Genomic DNA, 22,540 nt, shown 5'->3' with positions numbered 1-22,540 from the left:
TGAATCTTCATCCTCATAGGGCTTCATTCGAAACCCAAGTCTGTCTTGGATTATTGCATAGGCAGAGCCATGGCTGATTTGCAAATAATTTGCTACATCATCTACTGTCACTCGTCTATTCAATAAAATCATGTCACGTGCACGCTCAATGTTGTCATCAGTCATGGACATGGGGGGAGTGTCCTGCTCCTTCTTCATGGCTGACACTTCCTTGAACTTCTCTATCCATTCATACACACTTCTTCGGAACAAAACACTTTCTCCATACTGTGCACAAAGTCTTTAATAAATATCGGCACAGGCGCCTCCTTGAATCACTGCATGTTGCTTTTCTTTCATGCAAACCACAAGTGGGGCAGCCATTGTTTCTTGCAAATGATCTGACGTAACACGTTCACACCTGCAGAGCAGTGACTGGAGAGACAGGGACCTCGTACAGAAAGCTCCGATAAGACAGTGCTGCCAACAGAAGTGTTAATATAACCGGAGTGTGGATAATTTGTCACTCACCCTCTTATATATACATATAAGATTAAAAATATAAATATATATTTTTTGTGAGTAAAATGCACAGATATTTTCTAAATACCGTACAACAGACTCAAATAATATATATTTTTGAACAAACATAGAAAATGTAGAAATAAAGATGGAAAAACTTTTAATCATGTGAAGTGTCCCTTCAAAGTTAGATTAACTGCTCATCTGGAGGAAATACAAATCAGGAGCCACCAGGGGGCACCAAGACTGAGTCGGAAAAATGAACTTCACATGCCAGCCTGGTATTTCATAACCAACTTATTACACAGGAGGCGGAGTCTTTATTGGAATGAACCCTGGACAGGATGCCAGTCCACCATTGGGTCCATTCAGTCACAGTGAGTCAGTTTGGAGTTGGCAATTAACCGAAAACAAACTGGACGCCATTGTGAAGCACAAGAAAACTGTGAAGAAAGCCACTCAGACACTGGAAGAATTCTAGAAATATCAGTTTATATTTATTTACACAGTTTGTTCTCCTGTACAATGAGCTCTAATACAAGATGCTTTATTAGTTAATTCCTGAGATCACAAGATAAGCATAATACTACACGTCTATGTTAAACAATGTGAAATGGGAAAGATAACAAAGTAAGGCAATAAATGTGTCAAATATTTAGAAAACTAACATCAAACAATTCTCTGCATCTCTACATTAGAACTTCACTCGATCGAAACGGCTGGCACTCTGGTGTGTAGATTAGCGTTGCTCCCTCATGACTCTAAAGGCCTGGGTGGACTTTACTTGACTTCTCCAGGTCTCTGTGGACTTTTTCGAGGTCATCCCACATCCTTGGATTAATGGGTGCAACTCAGTGTGCCTGTGGACTGGAGTTGCCATTAAACCAACCCTGTTAAGGATTAAATACTTTCAAATGCACTCAAGTTATTGAACCATGGCAAAATAAAATACATCAGGAACTGCTTCACTGAGCGAGGCCTTTCAGCTTCATATCATCAAAGCAGGCATCAGCAGCTCGTAGCATCTGCTGCAGGGCCTTCAGGATCAAAACATCCACATGAAGGTTGAGCTCCGTCTCTATTGAGTAGTTCTTAACCGGGGAGATGGAGGAGACGGGAACTCCCAGCATCTGTCCAAGCTGAGTCACCTGGAATAAAAATGGAAAAAAAGGGTAAAGCAGAGGAAAACCCAAGTGAGACTTGATTTATGATGGATGGAAACATCTGGGCTGCTGCTGATTGAGTTTCCTGATTATTTTCATCTTTAAGTGTTTAAACTAAGATGGATGTTTGCAAACCTTAATGGTGAGGCCACTGCTGACACTGACAATACAAGTTGGTTAAGTGACTTAATCATGGAGACACAATGTATAAATACTGAATGAGCAAACCAAAGTTTGTCTTGTACGTCAATCAGATTTGACTGAAGAAATGTTTGTTCAACCTGGATGTCTGTTTCAATGAGAAGGAAGAGAATCAGTCTGAACTGAGAAAAGCGAGTGCAGAAGGACACAAATGTGGACACAACTGCTTTTTATGCATTGTAGAGATGCAGAAGACAGGCCCAGCTAGTGAGACCTGATGATCCCTGTGACGGTGACACTAATTCAGGATGATCTGGACAAACTAATTTCAGCGGCAGAGAGGGAGCCCATCTTCAGTTCTTGTGGGTGTCATTTAATACTGTCTTAAGGGACACATTGGGAGATTTTCTAAAGAAACACACACATATGGTAAGTCAAGGCTGTGGTTGAACCCTGTACTAGCCTAAGTGAATCTTCTGTTCAATTATCCAGGAAGCTAAACACCTTTATGAAATAATTTCCAGAACCGTGAAGTGATGTTGAGTTTGTCTAATCACAGAAATGGAGTGAAACTGTAAACATAAATACAAACAGACACTACTGAGTTCTTGTATAAGTGTCATATACAAACACAAGGTAAGTACAAACGCATCTATACTAATAAAAGGCAAAGCCCTCACTCACTCACTCACTGACTCACTGACTCACTCACTCACTCACTCACTCACTCACTAATCACTAATTCTCCAACTTCCCGTGTGGGTGGAAGGCTGAAATTTGGCAGGTTCATTCCTTACAGCTTCCTTACAAAAGTTGGGCAGGTTTTATATCGAAATTCTACGCGTAATGGTCATAACTGGAAGCAGTTTTTCTCCATTTACTGTAATGGAGATGAGCTTAAACGCCGTGGGGGGAGTTTCGTGTGACATCATCACGCCTCCCACGTAATCACGCAGTACATAGAAAACCAGGAAGACTTCAAAAAAGCGCTCAAGAAAACATGCATTATATAATTGAGAAGGCAGCGAAACAATAAGAAGCGAGCGAGTGACATATACAACCATATTCATGAGTTCTGCTACTTCGGAAACAAAGCACGATGTAAACCTACACTTTAAATTAAGTTCATCCCCTGAGATCTCTGCAGGAATACTCTTAGAAACTCTTAAGGCCTTCTTAAGAGGACAGATTATCTCATATCTTTCCCACAGAAATAAATCCGAAGCGAAGAAAGTAGCAGAGATAAAAAGCGAAATTACTAAAATAGATGAAGAACATGCCAGACTACCAAGCGAGACTCTACATAAGAGGAGGCAGGCTCTACATTCAGAATTAAACCTCTTGACAACTAAAGAAACCGAACAACTAATTTACAAATCCAGACATCATTATTATGAACATGGAGAAAGCTAATAAGCTTTTAGCGCAACAAATTCACAAGCAAGATGTATAGCGCAATCTCGGTAATTACTAACACGAACGGAGATAAAATCATCGAACACAAAAATATAATGTACACTTTTAGAGACTACTATAAATCCCTATATACTACTGAGTTTAAAGAAGACAATATACAATCTAATGCATTTCTGGATAAATTACAGATACCACAAATTGACGCTATTAGTGTGGAGGAGCTCGATAAACCTCTGTCATTATCAGAATTACTGGATGCTATAAAGTCACTCCAAGGTGGAAAAGCAGCAGGCCCTGACGGCTACCCTGCAGAGTTTTACAAGAAATTCTCCGCTCAGCTAGCTCCCTCCTATTAGCAACATTTACAGAAGCCAGAGATAACCAATCTCTTCCACAAACCTTTCAGCCAAGCACTAATCACTGTCTTCCCAAAACAAAATAAGGACTTATTACAATGTGCATCATACAGACCAATTTCACTTCTGAATAACGACGTTAAAATACTCTCTAAAATCATAGCTAGAAGGATGGAGAAAGTGCTCCCCTCAGTAATATCACAAGACCAAACTGGATTTATTAGGGGCCGACACTTATCTTCAAATCTTGACGCCTGTTTAATGTAATATACTCACCAACTAAATCAAACACCCCAGAAATATTATTATCATTGGATGCAGAAAAAGCATTCGACATGATTGAATGGAAATACCTTTATACTATTTTGGAGAAGTTTGGGTTTGGCCCAACATTTGTGCATGGATTAAATTACTGTATACTAACCCAGAAGCTTCAGTTTGCATCAATAACATTTGCTCAGACTACTTTAAACTAGAGCGTGGCACAAGACAAGGATGCCCTTTGTCACCACTGCTGTTTGCAATTGCCATTGAACCACTGGCAATACATTGTCGAAATACTGATCAGATAAAGGGGATTAGCAGAGAAGGACTGGAACAGAAAATCTCATTATATGCAGATGACATGGTACTGTATATATCGGACCCAGAAAATTCTGTGCCTGCAGTCTTAGCAGCACTCACAGAATTTCAAAAGCTCTCTGGTCTCAGAATTAATCTGAATAAAAGTGTACTCTTTCCGTGAATTCGCAAGCATATAATATTAGATTAGACACCCTTCCTTTTATCATTGCAGAACAGTTTAAATACCTCGGGGTAAACATCACAAGTAAACATAAAGCTCTTTATCAACAAAATTTCGTCGTCTGCATGGAAAAAATTAAACAAGACTTGCATAGATGGTCAACCCTTCATCTCACACTAGCTGGAAGAATTAACACTGTTAAGATGAATATTCTTCCTAAGCTCCTTTTTTTATTTCAAAACATACCAATATACATTAATAAATCGTTCTTTAAGCAATTAGATTCAACAATAACCTCATTTATTTGGAATTCTAAACATCCACGCATCAAAAGAGCGACCTACAAAGACAAAAGGCAGAAGGCGGCATGGCTCTACCTAAGCTGGCAAATATACAGTCGATAAGAACCTGGACACAAATAGAAGAACATACACAGGCATGGACCGCAATAGAAGTAAAATCCTGCAGTACTTCTTTGTATTCCTTGCTTTGTGCTCCAATAAACACACGTTATCGGCAATACACTAATAACCCAATTGTGCTCCACTCACTTAGAATCTGGAACCAATGTAGAAAGCATTTTAAGACGGAGAAGCTTCTTTCTGTGGCACCCTGCAAAAGAACCACCTCTTTCAACCCTCACAAACATATGCAGTTTTAATATCTGGAAAAATTTGGAATTAACTTGCTTAGAGATCTTTATATAGACAACGTCTTTGCATCCTATGAACAATTACATTCCAAATTTAACATTCCAGCTACAAATTTCTTTCACTATCTTCAAATCAGGAACTTTGTTAAACAGAACCTTCCAGATTTTCCTCATCTTGCACCCTCATCCACGCTGGAAAATTTATTGCTCAATTTCAAGGAGTTAGACTCCATCTCTACAATATATAAAATCCTTTTACAATCCCTTCCTTTCAAAGATCCAAGAGGACACTGGGAAAATGATCTCTCAATTAATATATCAGAAAAGGAGTGGAAAGTAGCAATGCAGAGAATTCACTCAAGCTCCATATGCAAAGCATACAATTATACAACTCAAAATTATATATCGAGCACATCTGTCTCGACTAAAACTCTCAAAATGTTTCCAGGGCATGATCCAACCTGCGAACGCTGCAACCAAGCCCCAGCCTCACTAGGTCACATGTTCTGGGCCTGCTCCAAATTAACATTATTCTGGACAAAAATTTTTAATTACCTCTCAGACAGTCTTGGACTCACAATCCCTCCTAACCCATTAACAGCTGTGTTTGGGGTTCTTCCAGAGGGTCTTAAAGTGGAGAAAGACAAACAAATTGTGATTGCATTCACTACACTGTTGGCACGCAGACTTATTCTGATAAACTGGAAGAACCCAAACTCTCCTCTTTAAGTCAGTGGGAAACTGATGTGTTATATTATTTAAAATTGGAAAAATCAAATACTCAGTTAGAGGATCTGTGCAGACTTTTTCAAAACATGGCAGGATCTAATCAGTAATATTTTGAAATGATTTTATAAAGCACAGAGAATTTGTTGATTTAGGTATTTTTAAAAGCCTTAAATTTTACACGTTTGGCTTGCTCTCTCTCTCAAGGGTGGGGATCGATCTGTTCTTAGCATAATTCTTTTTTTTTTGTAAAACTTGATTGCTATGTATTGATTGTAATAAAATTAATAAAAAAAAAAAAAAAAAAAAAAAAAATAAATTATATTTTACACTTTAAAAAAAAAAAAAAAATTAAGTTCATAGACAGGCTGCGCTGGCGCTTGTAATTTAGTGCCTGCCCATATAAGGCGTCCGTCAGCGCAATCCAATAGCAAACTGCCACGGGTAAATATTCACGGGTGAAGGACTGTGTTTATGCAGAGGAAGATGAGATGGTCAGCGTGGTGTTTGACACAAACTCAGCTTAAACTGAGAGAAAGTTTTAAGTGTCAGGACTAAGGTAACATTAAATAAAGCTATGGACATAGCACGAGATGGCACCAGCACAGCTGGGAACCTTCGATGCAAGTACACCGAGTGGCTCACGTGAACTGACGCAGTGCACAGATAAAAGGCAACAGTTCCAAAGAGCTGAACAAAACCAATTACACAATTGAAAAGGCAGCAAAAATATGAAGCGCCTGATAAGCATATTCATAAATGCAGCTACTGTGGAAACAAAGCACACGGTGGAAAAGTCAATGTCCGCTAAAGGAAGACAGTGTAAAAAACCCGTGCATGCAGTGTGTCAGGTCTCAGATAAAGAAGAAGACGAGCTGTTTATTGATGCAGTAAGAAACGAATCGATGAATGAAACCTGTCATCTTTACAACGATTGACAAACACGGAATGTAACTTGAACACAACACATCCTACAAATACAAACCTGATTGAAAGAAATAATGATAATCAAATCCTTGATGACCGCAACACTCAGTAACACTCACAAAACAAATACTGTATATTGACAGTCATGTTACGTTATTTTTAAAATGTTCCCTTTTCTTTTTCTACCTTTTTTAACACACTACTTCTCGCTGCGATACGGGTATATATATATGTATATATATATATCCCGCTCTACATACTCGAATAATGGATACTTTATTCGCCATCAATGATTGTTTTGGTAAAGCCATACTCAGTGTATTCATTAGATGAACGGTAAAAAAGTAAGAGCGAGGGGAGGGTGACTTATTGAGGCATGCAGGCTGTAGTGCGCGTCAACTCTATCTGAATTAGCGATCACATTTGAAAAAATATATCTTTTCAAGTTCTATTTAGTCCATATGTATCAAACTCAAGGGCCGCGGGCCACATCCGGACCGGCGTGTAATTATATCCGCCCGAGATCATTTTATATACTGTATTATTGTTATTAATGGCCCCGGTATATGAAGCGCTGGTAACACAATAAACTACAGATCCCATAATGCAGCTTTGGTAGAGTTATTATGCACTGAGTTTGCACGGCGCTTTGGTGACTTTGAAGAACAAAAGTCCGTCTACATGCGGCTCGAACCTTGTGCATGTTTGGTAGCACATATCTGTGTGAGAAGCTCTTCTCAGTGATAAAGACTAACAACACAGCACACAGGAGTCGCCTCACTGATGAGCACCTGCAATCCATCCTGAGAATCTCCACAACACAGAACCTCACAGCAAACAGAAACAAACTTGTGGCCAAAAAAAGATGCCAGGCGTCCAGCTCTAAAATGACATATGAGCAAAGACAACTGAATGATTTGATTTGTTATTGCACGTAAGAGCGGGAGTCAACCGTTTTAACAAACAGCGTATTGCACTGATACGAAATAGCTGTGTGTGTATATATGTAGATATGTATGTATGTATATATGTGTATATGTATAGATATGTATATATATATATATGTTTGTGTGTGTGTGTGTAAATATATATATATATATATATATATATATATATATATATATATATATATATGACAACAACACTCATCACTCAAAACAGTGACAGAACAATTACATTGACAATCAGGTTACGTTATTTTCAAAATGTTTCCTTTTCTTTTCATTGCTTCTTTAACACACTACTTCTCCGCTGCGAAGCGCGGGTATTTTGCTAGTTTATAACTAAAAGCCTAACAGTCGAAAGCTCAGTAAATTTACTTGTTGAAATATAACATTTACTTGAACATTCCCTGATCAGAAGTTACTTAAATAAAAGGTATATAACTAGAAAAAGGTGACAACTTACAGGGATTGTCTTCATAGGGCTAACTAAGGAGGATGGCAAAGGACTGTCTGAGAAGACAAACAGTCTCTGCTTTCTTCTGCTGCACTCGCCTCCTACTTTCTGTCACATTGGCTTCCTGTTTCCTGCAGCAGCAGCATTGGGATTTTTATATTACAGTTACAAAAGTTTGCTAAATAGTTAGAGCACAACTGGCACTGCCAGTAAAAACCTGTTATATGGACACATTTTTGACTGATAGCACAGAAACAGGTGGGCCAAACAAATCGTCAGCAGCGACTCTCCTCTGTCTCTAAATGGTCTAAATTATGTCCCCTTCACACTCCCTCGCTGGTTCTCTGGCACTAAAGAACTGCCACATGACAGTCACATGGCATCAGACACAAGAGACGGCCTGTTGATCTGGGCTTGAGGAGGACACTTGAATACGTGTAGAGACTTTACTGTTTAAAAGACTTAAATTTAATAATATCAAACAACAAAAAAGAGACGATGATAGCCAATAAACACTTTATCAGTTTCAGATAATCAATTGTCCTGATGAGTAGCAAAGAAGAAAACCGGCAATGTGACAGAGAATGTTTAGCGGTTCAGATGCCCCTTTCTTGTCTGGTAGGCTGATTTTACACGTTTTACTACTTCTTATGATCACATCACACTCATCACTACCAGACCCCGTCGGTCCCTTTGACTCACCTTCTCATAAATGTAGCGACTCCTGTACACTTTGGTCAGGTCGTTTTTAACTTCAGGGCAGGCTTTGTCTATCTTAGTGACCAACACAAGCTGAGGAATCCCTGCAAGAAAAGAGACGAGAGTCTGAGTGAAATTCCGATTCTGTCTGCCATTTCTTATATTCCTGTCTAACAGAATGACGAGGACATCGTTGAACCACTGAAGGTGTCTCAAAAAGACTTCATTTTCAATCTAACACTATTAAATTTTTATATTAATTAATTGATTATTCATTTTTATTTCATAACATTATTACATCATTGCCGTTTCTTCAGTAGTTTGATTAATCTCAGTAGCCTCTGGTTTCAAGACCCATTGAGTCAGTTTTCCTGCACTGATGTGGATTTCTTACCTCCATTTGTTCTGCAGAACCTCACAACTGATCTGACATTGTCAACACTAAAATCAATTTCACCCAGGATTGTGGTTATGATAACCAATTACTTTATAAGTCACATAAAAGTAGTATCGTGTGAAAGAAGCAGCAGTGCCAGGTTGAGGATGTCAACATGAAAAAATCCAGCTTGACACTGATCATAACGCTGATGTAACTTTGCTAAGTAGTGGTCTTCAAAGGATCATTTTCAACTAATTGACAACCTTCTTGATTGTTGCAGTGTGTTTCTGTCTCTGGAGCATTCTTACATTCTGTATCCTTTGTGATGGAAAGCCACATGAGACAAGGAACAATACCCGGGCAGTGTAATGCATGAAAGGGGATACAACCTGTCAGGACTACATGCTCCCCCAATACACTAGATGGCAACATCCCTGGGTCAGGACTCCTACATGGATAACTGCAGGACATGCTGGAACCTGGAGTCCCATAGGGCAGCCCTGTTGGGTTCCGTGAGGGCCACCGGGGGGAGCTGCCAAAATCAGTAATCCCTAGATTGTGGGGCTACCGTTTCATACAGAAGTGCTTCCAACGGGCTATGCCCTGGTACCAGAAGTACTCCTAGGCCCAACATTAAAGAAGCCGCTTGACCTCATCTAGGCAAGTCAGAGTCGGGTGTAGAGGACGGACAAAGCTCACCTGGATGATTGGAAGGAGAAAGAAAAGAAGAAAGGAAAGGTTGTGTTTTTTATGTAACTGTTTTGTTGAGCCTTTTTGAGAGGTATTTGTGCTAATAAACGTTTTATTTAAACTGGGACTTGTGTTGGTGAGGTTTGTGGTGCTGCATCTCCTTCTAGTGGTCACACCTGGAATTTGTCTTGCATGTCTGTGAGAAATTGTGTTTATATATATTTAGGACTACTTCTTCCTTGTCAGTGTGGTTCAGCGTGTTTTCTTCGTATAGGAGCGGGTGTTGTGACCCAACAAAAGACCAGATATAAACAACAGTGAACTCTCTGCACGGTTACAGGCGTGCCTTTCTTGGTCTTTGTTGTTCTTGCATTGTGTATGACAGCGTTTCTCAACCTTTACGTATTGTCAGAGATGGCTGGGGTGGCGACCATATTTTCAATTCTTGTTTTCTTTTTTTCACATCTTCGCACCCCCTTTTTTGTTACTTCGCACCTCCCTAGGGGGGCCCGCCCCACAGTTTGAGAACCACTGGTGTATGAGTTGCTTAACAGACAGCACTATCCTTATTGTTCTTCTTCTTGTAATTATGGTATTCTTTGTCATAAAATTGATCTCTGTGATTTATATATAGATATATATATATATAAAATTCTTGTGTCCTGTAAATTTAAGTTTAAGTATAATTTCAGGCTTTTAGCTAGGTTTTAGTACTTACTTATAAACTTTTTTCACACTGTATTTTTTTAACACTTGAGACTTTGGACCATTTAATTAATCATAAAAATGTCATCATACAGTGAGCACAATGGTAGTGCCGCTGCCTCGCAGTGAGGAGACCCAGGTTCACGTTCAGGTCCTCCCTGCGTGGAGTGTGTATGTTCTCTTCATGTCTCGGTGGGTTTCCTGGCTGCTCTGTTTTCCTCCCACTGTCCAAAGCATGTCTGTTAGGTGAATTGCTGATGCTAAGTTGGCCCAGTGTGTGTGTGTGTTTGCTCTGCAATGGGACTGTTTTGTCTTGGTAGAGTAATATTTTACTCTACTTTCCCCTTTTGTATTATTAATATGTAGCCTTTGTCAGAATGCCTCAGATATCACAGACTTACCATTGTAAATAAGGTATTGTAGTATACAACTTATCCCCATCTTCCCTTCTATATCTATAACCTCAGGCAATTAGGTATAGTAAAACACAAGCAGGAGCTGAATTACAATTTAAACAATGTATTATTGGTAATATTCATAAATAATAACAATATGCAAAGTACATTTGAATATTGGCAACCATATAACCTGATTAAATGGTGATGTGTAGTTTCAGGTGGCACACAGACTTGTTAGTTACTTAAAAATGTCTCTAGTTCATTTGTGGTCAGCTTTCAGGTAAGCTTCTTGGTAAGAGATGCTTCATCATCAGATGTTAGTAAGAGAGAGAGTGTGAGATTTAATGAGTAAATTTATAGATGTTCTGTCTAACCCCTAGAGCCAATAGGACGTCATGGTACTTAAAAGCTTCTGATCCAAGCCAATTCCAAACAGCTATATTTCAGACCAATGGGGGAACAGAACATCTTAACACCTGCCACCCCCCAAGACCATGTGTTAAGGAAAAGCTTGGCAGTTAGGGAGCCTGGCTTTCCTGTGGGGGTTGAAAGACTTTAGCAGAGAAACATTCGTCAAACTGGTTTAAGGCACTTCCTCCCCCGACTCTGTCATAAAATTTAAAGAGACCCATTCCTGTTGGGGTGGGGGGGGGGGGGGGGGTTGTAAGCAGGAATGCTTCTCACATAATGTAACACTAAATTACACTGCTTTGCCTAAATTACAAATAAAGACATACAAAATATTTATCAAGTTATATGCAAAATCGTACATCACAACAGGGATGTACTGCCAGAATTAGTTCCTGCCTTGTGCCTTATGCTGGCTGGGATAGGCTCCACTGACCAAGAACAATATACAATATATATTTTATTCAAGTTGAGGACGAGGGAACAAAACACAGTGATTAATGCTTGCCTGCCTTTTGAATGATTATCCTTTGTGACTTACGTGCTGAACTGTAGCTAGTTAACCCAGTTGAGGGCCTACTGTTACTACCATGGCAGAGCCATGGCGGGGATACGGGTCTGGACAGAAGCAACAGTTAACTGGTGAATATGAATTATATTTTATACATTTACATAAAATAAGAGGGACAATTCTATCTATCTATCATATAGTGCCTTTCATATCTATGTATCTATCTATCATATAGTGCCTTTTGCTCTATCTATCTATCTATCTGTCTATCTATCTATCTATCTATCCATCCAAGAAGGCAGGAACAAAAATGAGGCAAAAGTCTCAAAAGAACCAAATTAAGGACATGTACGTGGAAGAAGACATCAGTAAAGTAAGCTGGTGCAGGAGGGGAGGTGAAGCAGAGTCTCAAAGCAGGGGTCACCATGAGATGAATGGCCACAGGAGATCCTGAAGATCATCCCCTTAGCTATACATCCTTAACAGCCATGAACTGTCCATTCCTGGGAGATACAATAGTTATATAACTAATCAAGCAAAGACACAAACTGTTAAATAAATTTAATGTGCAATCCTGTGGTCTGAAGCAAAGCCAGGAAATCACTGCTTTCATACAATAAGCATGCAATATAAACTGCTGAGTGCATTTCATTTTAACAAACATTTCGAACTTCACTAAATGGTCTTAGTGGTATTAACAACAACTGACTTTTCAGCAGCGATGCGCACTAATAATGGTATTAGTTATGTGAGAGAAATAAAATTGCTCTCAGAATGTCTCATTAATGTCCCATAATCCTCTGTCAAGCTACAGTTACTCACCCATACTGTTCACTTCAGCCCGGATGGACTTCATCTTCTTCAGCAAATTTTGACCGAGGAGGCTGATTTTGTCTGCTTCAACTACGTAGACGACGCAGTGCACCTTATCAGCCAGACTGGAGTCCTCTCTGTAGCGCCTGTCATTTCTGGTTATCGGTGCCCTGGGATTGAACTGGAGAGACACGATCAGTTTAACATGAGACAGTCACACTCCCCTCACTCACACACATGTACAGTTCTTCATGGGAGCCGCCCTGCTTGTTATTACCAATTTTTTATAGAGCAACGCCACCTTGAGTGCTCATGTGTAAGTGCCAGACTGAATAAAAGGAAAGAAAATTATAAATAACATAAAGAAAATGTCTGATTTGGCAGTCCCAGCCTCAGTGAGAAGATATACAAGCACATTTCTAGTATACAGTTTCTTGATACACTTCTGATGAATAATTCATTGATTGAAAGCCCTCAATGTTGGTGTGTCACAGAAATTGTTCATAATGACACTCGGTTTTGATTTTATTCTCTTCTCCTCTATGACCTCCAAGGGACCCAAAGTGCATCCCATAATTGAGCCTGCCCTTTAAATGAGCTTGTTGATTTGGTGGGCTTCTCTTGAAGTGATGTCACCAGCCCAGCACACCACACTGGCCTTCACAGAATTGTAGAAGATGTGAAGGATGTCACTTCACACATTCAAGGAGCACAGGCTCTAAAGGAAAAAGATTCTACTCTGCCCTTTCTTCTATAGTTCCTCTGTGTTACGAGACCAGTCCAACCTGTGATTGGTGTGGACCCACAAGTATTGATAGGACTGGACCACCTCCACATCCCACCTTGAATACTGACCAGACATACTGTAGAAGCTCTCTGAGTCAGTTCCCAGTTCCTTCGTTTTGCTGATGTTAAGTGACACACATTTCTTTCTGCACCAACAAACTAAGTTCTCCCCCTGACTCCTCTCCCTTGTCTCATCCCCCTTTATCAACACACCACATAAGTGCAGAATCATCTGAGAATTTCTGCAAATGACATGACCTGCTGTTATACTTATAGTCGGGGGTGTAGAGTGAAGAGAAAAGGTGACAGGCCTGCTCCTTGTGGACCTCCAGTGTTGGTCATACAGTCCTTGAGTCTCACAAAGGGCAGCCTGCCCGACAGATGGTCCATCATCTTGTCTTATACTGTATGATATTCACAGAAATAAGAAACACAGTAACCCTTTTTATTTCTTTGGCACAAAACTGCCAAAAATGTAACGTTTTATGTTACATTTTCTATAAAATGAATTAATGACTTCTGTGAACAGCATCATGTACTACAGAACAAACAGCCAACTCCACTGACAGAGCAATATGTTTGTATTCCTGAATCTCCTCATACTGACTGGGCTTTTTACAGAGAAAAATGGCTATTTGGTATCGTAAATACACCATAGACCACGAAAAAAGTGTATGTGAGTCGAGAAGCTTAGAGTCGGTTCTCAAAATCACAGACAGGACAGACTGGTCAGTGCTGTGGACAGGTGGGAAGCCATGGCACCTGTGTAGCTTTAAAAAGTCAGTGGAGTGGCATCTATCTATCTATCTATCTATGTTCTCCATGAGATTGTGATATCTTTGTCATTAAGCTAAAGCACTAATGTTCTTTCTGGTAGTGTGGTGTGTCTCCTTATTTTCAAATTTTTTTCTGTTGGGTCCGATTCCATTCACACTACAGCTTAGTAGCCGGGGTGCTCTGTGCTACTCAAAATAACGTCATAGGACAGTGAAGAGGCCTTTTAATGGTGGGTATAAATGTAATCTGTTTAATTAAATAAAGATACAATCAGTGGTGGCTGGTGAAAAAAAATTGGGTGGGGGCTCAGCTTTTGTGGGCACAAACTGAAGCAGCATGTCTTAACTCAGCAAAAAAGAAAAGAAAAGAAAAAACACATAAACTGTAATGTTGCCGACAAAACAGAGCACTTTGAGTAGTGAGAAAAGCGCTATATAAATGTAAAGAATTATTCTTATTAGTAGTAGTAGTAGTAGCATAGCCAGAAAACTGTTGGTAGGTGGGCATATCAAATTTCACCCAGTTTATAGAACTTGACTATCAACATCCGAGTGAGGGGGATCCTCTAATAAAACTGCTCAGTAATGCACACAATGTTGGAAGATGCACGTACATAAATTCAAAGACCTAGCCGTAAAAAATTAAACTCTGTCCTTCATGGCTATTATAAAGAAGAAAACTAAAAGTATGGCCTTACAATGATGCAAAAAACAAAACAAAGCAAAAAAACATTTAACTGGTATGACATCACCCAATGTATAGACACCAATAATAGCCTACAGTGAACAACACTGTCAAGTGAATATTTTTCTCTCTCTCGCACTCTCACTCAGTTTGTAGCTATGCTACCATTGGCAACAGTCCATTTCCCAGCAGCCCAAGGGTTTTACCCGCATAGGATGACTGAAACAGAAGCAGGGGCTGCTGGGTATGAAAGAGGCCATTGGGAAAAGTTAAAAAGGGGAGCCTGGTGGAGCAACAAGGATGACTGGTGTTTTGCGTATCTTGTCCAATGTGTTGTCCGAAAAGTCAATTGCGCCCTGGATTGTTTCCCATTAGGATGAATGAACTGTCTCGTGCCTGTCGTATGTATAGTGGTGGATTAATAGTCATGAGTCTTGGTTTTGTGTCTCTGCTTGTGAGTGTGTACAGGTTGGGCAAAGGATGGGTGGGTCCCTGGAATCTCCACCAGAAAAACAAATAAATCACATCTCTTCAATGGTGTGAATCTTAGCGGCACCGGACCGCTATAAGCTCAACCTTCTTAACCTGCATGACCTTAACAAACAGTAGGCCTATGACTAAAGCACACTAAGGGAATAAAAAACACAATGTATAAAAAGAAAAGGCAGAGGGGCTCATGTATAACACCATGTGTAGAATTCATACTAAAATATGTTGTATGGACAAAAACAGAAATGTGCATATGCACCAAAAACTTCAAATGCATAAAACTGTGCCCCACCCTGACTCCTCCCAGAAATTCACATATTTGAATATGCAATTCAACTTAAATAGCCCCTTCTGTTCAGTGCTTTGTTAACACTAGAATTACGAGCGCCTACGAAAAAACTCCCAGCCCCCATTAAATCCGTTCGCACCTCTCCATCAGTGTCTTTTGTGTTGTAAATGTGTCGATAAGCACAAGCAGCAAGTAGCCTGCTATCCCATCTGTCCACCAATGCAGAAAGGGCAGAAAGTTCTCTCAGCTCAACTCTGTTCACCTGCATGTGAGTTGCCTGAAGTTGTACAGGGTAAATAATATATCGTTATTTAGAATACATGCATTTCATGTGCGTTCCATGTCTATAACAATCTATGTAAACACATCATTAAAACAGAAATGTTTTTCATGTTTTAGTAATAATTGACAAAATGTAGACATGAAGTGTATAATGTGTGAAGCCTGAAGTCCAAATATCAAATAAACACTTTCACAAAAGATATTAATATAACAGAACAAGTGTGCTTTCATTCAAGACTATAACTGAAGAAAAAGAACTCACATTAGGGTGCGATATTGATACGCCTTTAATATGATCGCTTTGGTTGTGCAACGGTAAGAACTGCTGACTGATAATCAAAAGGTCGCGACACAAAAGACGCTGACAGAGAGGTGCAAATGGATTTAAGGTGGGCCAGGATTACAATTTTTTTCATAGGCTTTGGTAATCCTAGTGTTAAAATACAATGGTAAAAGCACAGGTAAAAAATGAAAGAGGCAAGGAAAAGCATACCATTTAGTGGCTTAGTGCAGTGGTGTGTGCAACAAAATGAAATTGATGTAGTGGGACTCAAAGGTTCAAGTTCATAAAGTCGCACAGTGCCAAAAATAAAAAAGAAGTGGTCAGATGTCAAAATCGACATGAAAAGGCCAGTCGCAGCCCACTGTCTGACTGCCATACAGAAGTCTATTAGGGCCACAGAGAAGAACAAAATAGGGACACAGTGAAGAAAAAAAAGGTGTATGTCGATATTAAAGTTGAAATTTCCACTTGATCTCAAAATTTCCACTTTAATCTTGTAGTTTATGTTGTCAATAAAGCAGAATGTCATAAATTTCACATCCCATTGTAACTAAAGTAGCACATTAAATGCTTTTGTTTGTACTAAAAAATGGAAAAAGTTTGTCTTTTAGGTATGTGTTCAACATTTCTTGCATTTCCTTTCATCCTACATTGACACAGATCTTTGTAGACACGGAACACATGAAATCCATATGTTCCAACTAACAATATACTTTTTAGTCTATACAGCTCTAGGTACCTCACTCCCTGATAAACAAGGCTTGAGCTGGGAGATGTTTTTACTGTTTCAGCGGCAGGGGAAGAATGGGATAGCAGGCTTCTTGGGTTTATCGAGACATTTACAAGACAAAAGATGCTGACAGAAAGGTGCGAGCGGATTTAAGGTGGGCCGGATTTATGATTTTTTTTCGTAAGCTTTGGTAATTCTAGTGTTAAGTCAGGTCAATTGAGTTTATGCTTCTTTATCTTATTGTTGTCTTCAAGTGAACAATTTATGAAGGGGTGTTCCATTAAAGAAATAATCAAATTTTCTTTGATTTCTGAAATTCTGTTTGACATTGCCATCTCCCTAAAGTCACGCTCGCTCCTCTATAGTTACGTTAATGGCAGGTGTGAGCCATGAGCCATTGATTTCAACATGACATAGTGCATTGATGATTGTCCCATCACATTAGATTAAATAAATGTTGGTGTGTCCTGCATCCCTGGAAAAATCTAAAAGCAACCAATTAAATAGCAGCCTCAGGTCACCTGCTTGCTAAAAGATCAATAACGTACATAGACTCTTATTTTGCTTTATTTTTAATCAAACAGAAATCAAACAAATACCAGTTGTAACTAATTTTGAATGGATGTTCACATGCACTGACAGAAGGCACCTAATTAATTTAAATCGAATTATTAAAATATTTGGATGGGCAGTGCCACAGTTCCCCTCATTATAAACCGCCACAGGATATGATCTCTGCGGTGGGATGGCGCCCTGCCCAGGTTTGTTTCCTGCCTTGCACCCTGTGTTGGCTGGGATTGGCTTCAGCAGACCCCCGTGACCCTGTAGTTAGGATATAGCGGGTTGGATAATGGATGGATGGATGGATGGATGGATGGATGGATGGATATGATCTATATATGAAATGAATGTTAAAAGGGGTCGAAAAAAACAGTGGTCATTGTGGGCCGCATATACCACAAATACTTTTTAATGCAGCCAGCTTGATCAAGGAGCTTAACACCCATGCTGCCATATTCTTTCTACAGATGCAGTAGACAGCAAACTGAAAATTGTGGAGCTTACCTGTAGGGTCACAAGACCTGGCTGTACACCAGCGTCACACAAGTCTTATTTCTGTACAGCAGGGATTCATCTCACTAAAGCTCAACAGAGTGGATATTCTAAATTGTGGTCAATGTCGCCCCTGAAGGTGTCTTGTGATGATCCTGCCAGCATGAGACATGTTTCTACATATTTTACAAAAGGTCATTTGTATTCCTGCTTGTGGTCATAGCAGTGAGTGTAATTTTAGGGCAAAACGGAGAAAAAATGGATAGAAGATGGACTGAGCAACATTGTAAAGCTCTGTTTTAATGTCATCTCAGTCCAGATGCTACCTTGTCTTCATTCAAGCCTCACCTTAGTGATGGACTTTGCATCAATTATGTCTGAATGTGCTTTGTGTAAATGGTAGAGAGCTGAACACACAGTCCATCTGTGACATCTGCTGATGGTGACCATCTTCACTACACTTTAAGGAGAACATGTCGGCACATTCACTTTCAGTAATTATTTATTTTCCTAGTCTTTGCTTAAGAAATGTATGCATTTTATATCATGAGTTTACACTGACATCAGTAAAATGACAGGCGAGTCTCACCTCATACAAGTCTGAGACGTGTCCTTTAATGACGCTGATGATGTCTTCCACACGGATCCCTTCATCATAGTCACTATCTTCTAGACCCATTGTGTCACACAGGATGTATGGCAGCCTCTTTCCACCTTTTCCATCTTGAACTGGATATGTTCGGTACTGCGCGTAAGAACAATAATAATATTTATTCCTAAAGCACATTGTCATACATTTAAGTAGTACAAAACTCTTTACAAAACACCAAAAATGTTTACAAAAATAAGTAAAAAAAACTAAAGAGCAACTGTTTATAAAGGAAAGAAGGAATCCAGTGAGTGCAAAGCCACATGTCTGTCTGTCCATCTTCATTCTCAAACTCCCACAACTTATTTTAAATAAATGCATGAATGACCTGTGACTGGAGGTACAAATACAACGTCATTACAAAGCCAGAAAGCCACTCAGTAGCCTTGTCCTACTCCTCGATCACCACACATGTTTATCATGTCAGCAGCAGGAAGTGCTGATGTTTATCTGAGGATATACAGACACAGAACGCAGTGCAATTATATGGGGATCGAATAGCTCTAACTAAAAATCCTGGAACCCCATACTCTCCTTTCACCAAAGAACCCATGGAGGAACACAGTTATATTCCTTCTCTAAGATCCCAAAACACATGTAAGCTGATGTCCCTCCAGAGGTTAAATAGGTGGTCCACTGTTCCTCCTAGATCTGATGTTCCATGACTGAGCAGTGTCTCTTTTACAATACCCTGGTATAAGCTTTTCCAAGGAGGCTGAGAAGTGTGACTCCCCAATAGTAGGAGTACAACCTCCGGTCCCTTTTTTTTTTTAAATGACGGCCATCACTCCACGCTGCCACTCAGGGGCACGGCTCCCAGAAAAACATCACCATCATTTTAAGTGGGTGTGGGACTCTGCCAGGGCTGTGCTTAGTCTAATATCCAGTTTTCATGAACAGGATAGCAAGGTGCAGCTAGGGGCCTTAGAATTGTCTCACTTCTTGTGGAAGATGATGTGGCCTTGTTGGCTACACAGGGCTGTGAACTCCAGCTTGTATTAGGATAGTTTGCAACTGAGCAGGGAGCAGCAGGGATGAGGATCAGCATCTCCAAATCTGAGGTCACAGTCCTCAGTAGAAAAAACACGGACTGTCCTCTCTGAGTAGGATGTGAGTTACTACCCCAAGTAGAGGAGTTTAAGTATCTCAGGGTCTTTTTCAAGATCGAGGGAAAAAGGGATGATGAGATCAACAGAAAGATAGGGGCAGTGGGCACAGTTATGCAGTCACTATACTGATCTGTAGTGCTGAAGAAGAAGCTATGCCAGAAGACAAAGCTCTTGATGTACCAATTGATCTACATCCCTATCCTCACCTGTGGTCATAAGCTTTGGGTGATGACTGAAAGGATGACTTTTTGGGTTCACGTCACCAAAATGAGATTTTTGTCTGTAGGATGGCCAGGCTCTAACTTAGAGTTCAGGTGAGATATGCAGACATTGGGGAGAGGCTCAGAGCAGAGCAAATGACTCTCCACATTGAGAGGAGCCAGTTGAGGTTGTCCAGGCATCTGATATGGATGTCTTCTGGACACCTCCCTGTGAAGGTTTTACAGGCACAACCATCTGGGAGGCCACCATAGATAAGACCCAGGGCACACTGGGAGGATTATCTCTCCCTGAGGCCTGGAAACACCTTGGAATCCCATAATAGGAGCTGGCAAGTGTGGCTCGGGAAAGGGACACCTGGGGCCTCATGTATAAACGGTGCGTACGCACAGAAATGTTGCGTAAGAACTTTTCCACGTTCAAATCGCGATGTATAAAACCTACACTTGGCGTAAAGCTACGCACTTTTCCACGGTACCTCATACCTTGTCGTACGCAAGTTCTCCGCTCGGTTTTGCAGACTGGCGGCACCCAGCGTCAAAGCAATGCTACTGTCCCTGTGTGGTTACTCCTTATTTTCATGACGCGGCTTTATAAATACACCGAAACTAACCGCATATTGTTTATTAGTGTAACGCATCTGATTGTAATTAACTTGTAACAATATAATGGTCCAGGGAACAGCCATAGTAACCTTAGATCTTCAAATGAGTGTCTCCTTAGAATTCCAAAAGCTAAACTTAAAAGAAGTGGTGAGGTGGCCTTCTGCTGTTATGCACCTAAAATCTGGAATAGCCTGCCAATAGGAATTCGCCAGGCAAATACTGTAGACCACTTTAAAAAACTGCTGAAAACACATTACTTTATCATGGCCTTTTTATAACTTCACTTTAACTTAATACTGATACTCTGTATGTTCAATTCTTCATAATAACTATTCACAGTGGCTCCAAAATCCGTACTGACCCCTACTCTCTCTTCTGTTTCTTTTTCCGGTTTCTTTCCACCTACTCAAAGCATCATGATGCACCAACATTGATTGACTGAAAGCCAGAAGTCTACGTGACCATCATCATCAGGTCCTTCCATGAAAACCCTAAATCCAAAGAGGACTGTTTGATTTATGTTAGGGAGATTGCCCAGAGGAGACTGGGCGGTCTCTTGGTCTGGAACCCCTACAGATTTTATTTTTTTGTTTTTTATGTCCACCCTGGCCATCGGACCTTACTTATTCTGTGTTAATTAATGTTGACTTATGTTTATTTTTTATTGTGTCTTCTATTTTTCTATTCATTTTGTAAAGCACTTTGAGCTACATTTTTTTGTATGGAAATGTGCTATATAAATAAATGTTGATTGATTGATTGATTGATAGTATTCCAAATACCATAACTGATTTAGCGTTGTTACTCTCACTGCACCTTCCTCTTCTTCTTATTTTTCTTCTTCTTCTTTCAGCTCCTCCCGTTAGGAGTTGCCACAGCGGATCATCTTTTTCCATATTACTCTCACTGCACGACTCGGAGTATTTATATCACTGTATCTGAGTGTGAATCACAGCATCAACTGATCGGAAAGAGAATTATCGGTATACAGCTTCAAGGACATGCTGTCTCAGCCACTGCAAAACGTTTTAAAGCCTTTCCTGTACAGACCTCGCGGTTCAGAAACAGTTTAATCCCAAGAACTTTAAATGCACTCAATCAATTGCTCCTTGTAGAACTGTTAGGACTTATAAGTACAATCACCTCACTGTAACCTTGCACTACAGTTATAATATCGCACAACCTGAGCCACTTTATAAAGCGCATATTTACATATGATGACGATATCTTTTTTTTTTTTTTTTTGACGGGTCTTGACGGTGGCTGCGGGTCACTGCCTAGTGGCCGCAATGCCCCTGGGTTGGTCTGGGTGTGGGCCTGGTGGCTTAGGGTTTGGGGGCGGCCGTCCCCGGATGGGGATATGGGTAGGGCCTTGGGGATTGGGTCCTGGCATGTACGCTGCCTGGAAGAGGGCCGGAACGTGCGGCAGTTCCACCATGGGGGAGGGGGATGTCCGGGAGGGGGAGGATCCAGCTTTATCCTGGGTGTCTTATGTCTTACTTAATCTGAATGTTGAGTAAATGTGGGGAGGGGAGTAAATATTCTGCTGGGGTGGTGTGGGTTGGTGGCCTCAGACTCCGTGGGGCTCTGTGATGCTGCTGCTTCGGGCCATGGCTAGATAGGCTGGGGCCTCCGTGCCCCGGGTGGATTTTGGGAACGGAGGTGCCTATTGGGGCCAGTAGGGGAGCTGGCTCCCTGGAGGGCTCAGGCCCCTCAGCCGTTCCTCCCCATCCTCAGACATTTCCCTCCTCCTGCTCCTTCACATCATCACACAAACATGCACATAGGGCCTTGGGGTGTGGGTAAGTCAGGGGGTGCGGGTATGGATCCCGTTTCCGCAGTCCTGTGGCAGCCTACACCCCAATTTTATTTGCACATTAAACACTTCCACAAAAAACATTCCACACAAATGCACACTTAGGGCCTTGGGAGTGGGCACACTCAACGGCATCCGTGG

The 22,540-nt window shown here is 40.5% G+C and overlaps 1 protein-coding gene across 1 annotated transcript in view; it reads right to left on the bottom strand.

Moving 5' to 3' along the window:
• Positions 1-976: 976 nt before the first annotated feature.
• LOC120515086 (interferon-induced protein 44-like) overlaps positions 977-22,540 on the bottom strand; it is a 48,628-nt gene continuing 27,064 nt past the window's right edge. The window contains exons 5-8 of the mRNA XM_039735812.1: positions 18,591-18,746; positions 12,638-12,809; positions 8,728-8,828; positions 977-1,649 (exon numbers count right to left, since the gene is read on the bottom strand). Of these exons, the coding sequence (XP_039591746.1) occupies positions 1,467-1,649; positions 8,728-8,828; positions 12,638-12,809; positions 18,591-18,746 (612 nt within the window). The 3' untranslated portion in view covers positions 977-1,466. The remainder of the gene's footprint in view (positions 1,650-8,727; positions 8,829-12,637; positions 12,810-18,590; positions 18,747-22,540) is intronic.

The sequence above is a fragment of the Polypterus senegalus genome, chromosome 14 (assembly GCF_016835505.1).
Source record: "Polypterus senegalus isolate Bchr_013 chromosome 14, ASM1683550v1, whole genome shotgun sequence".
Taxonomy (NCBI): domain Eukaryota; kingdom Metazoa; phylum Chordata; class Cladistia; order Polypteriformes; family Polypteridae; genus Polypterus; species Polypterus senegalus.
Note: the sequence above shows the minus strand (reverse complement) of the source record. Positions and strands in the feature narration are given on the sequence as shown.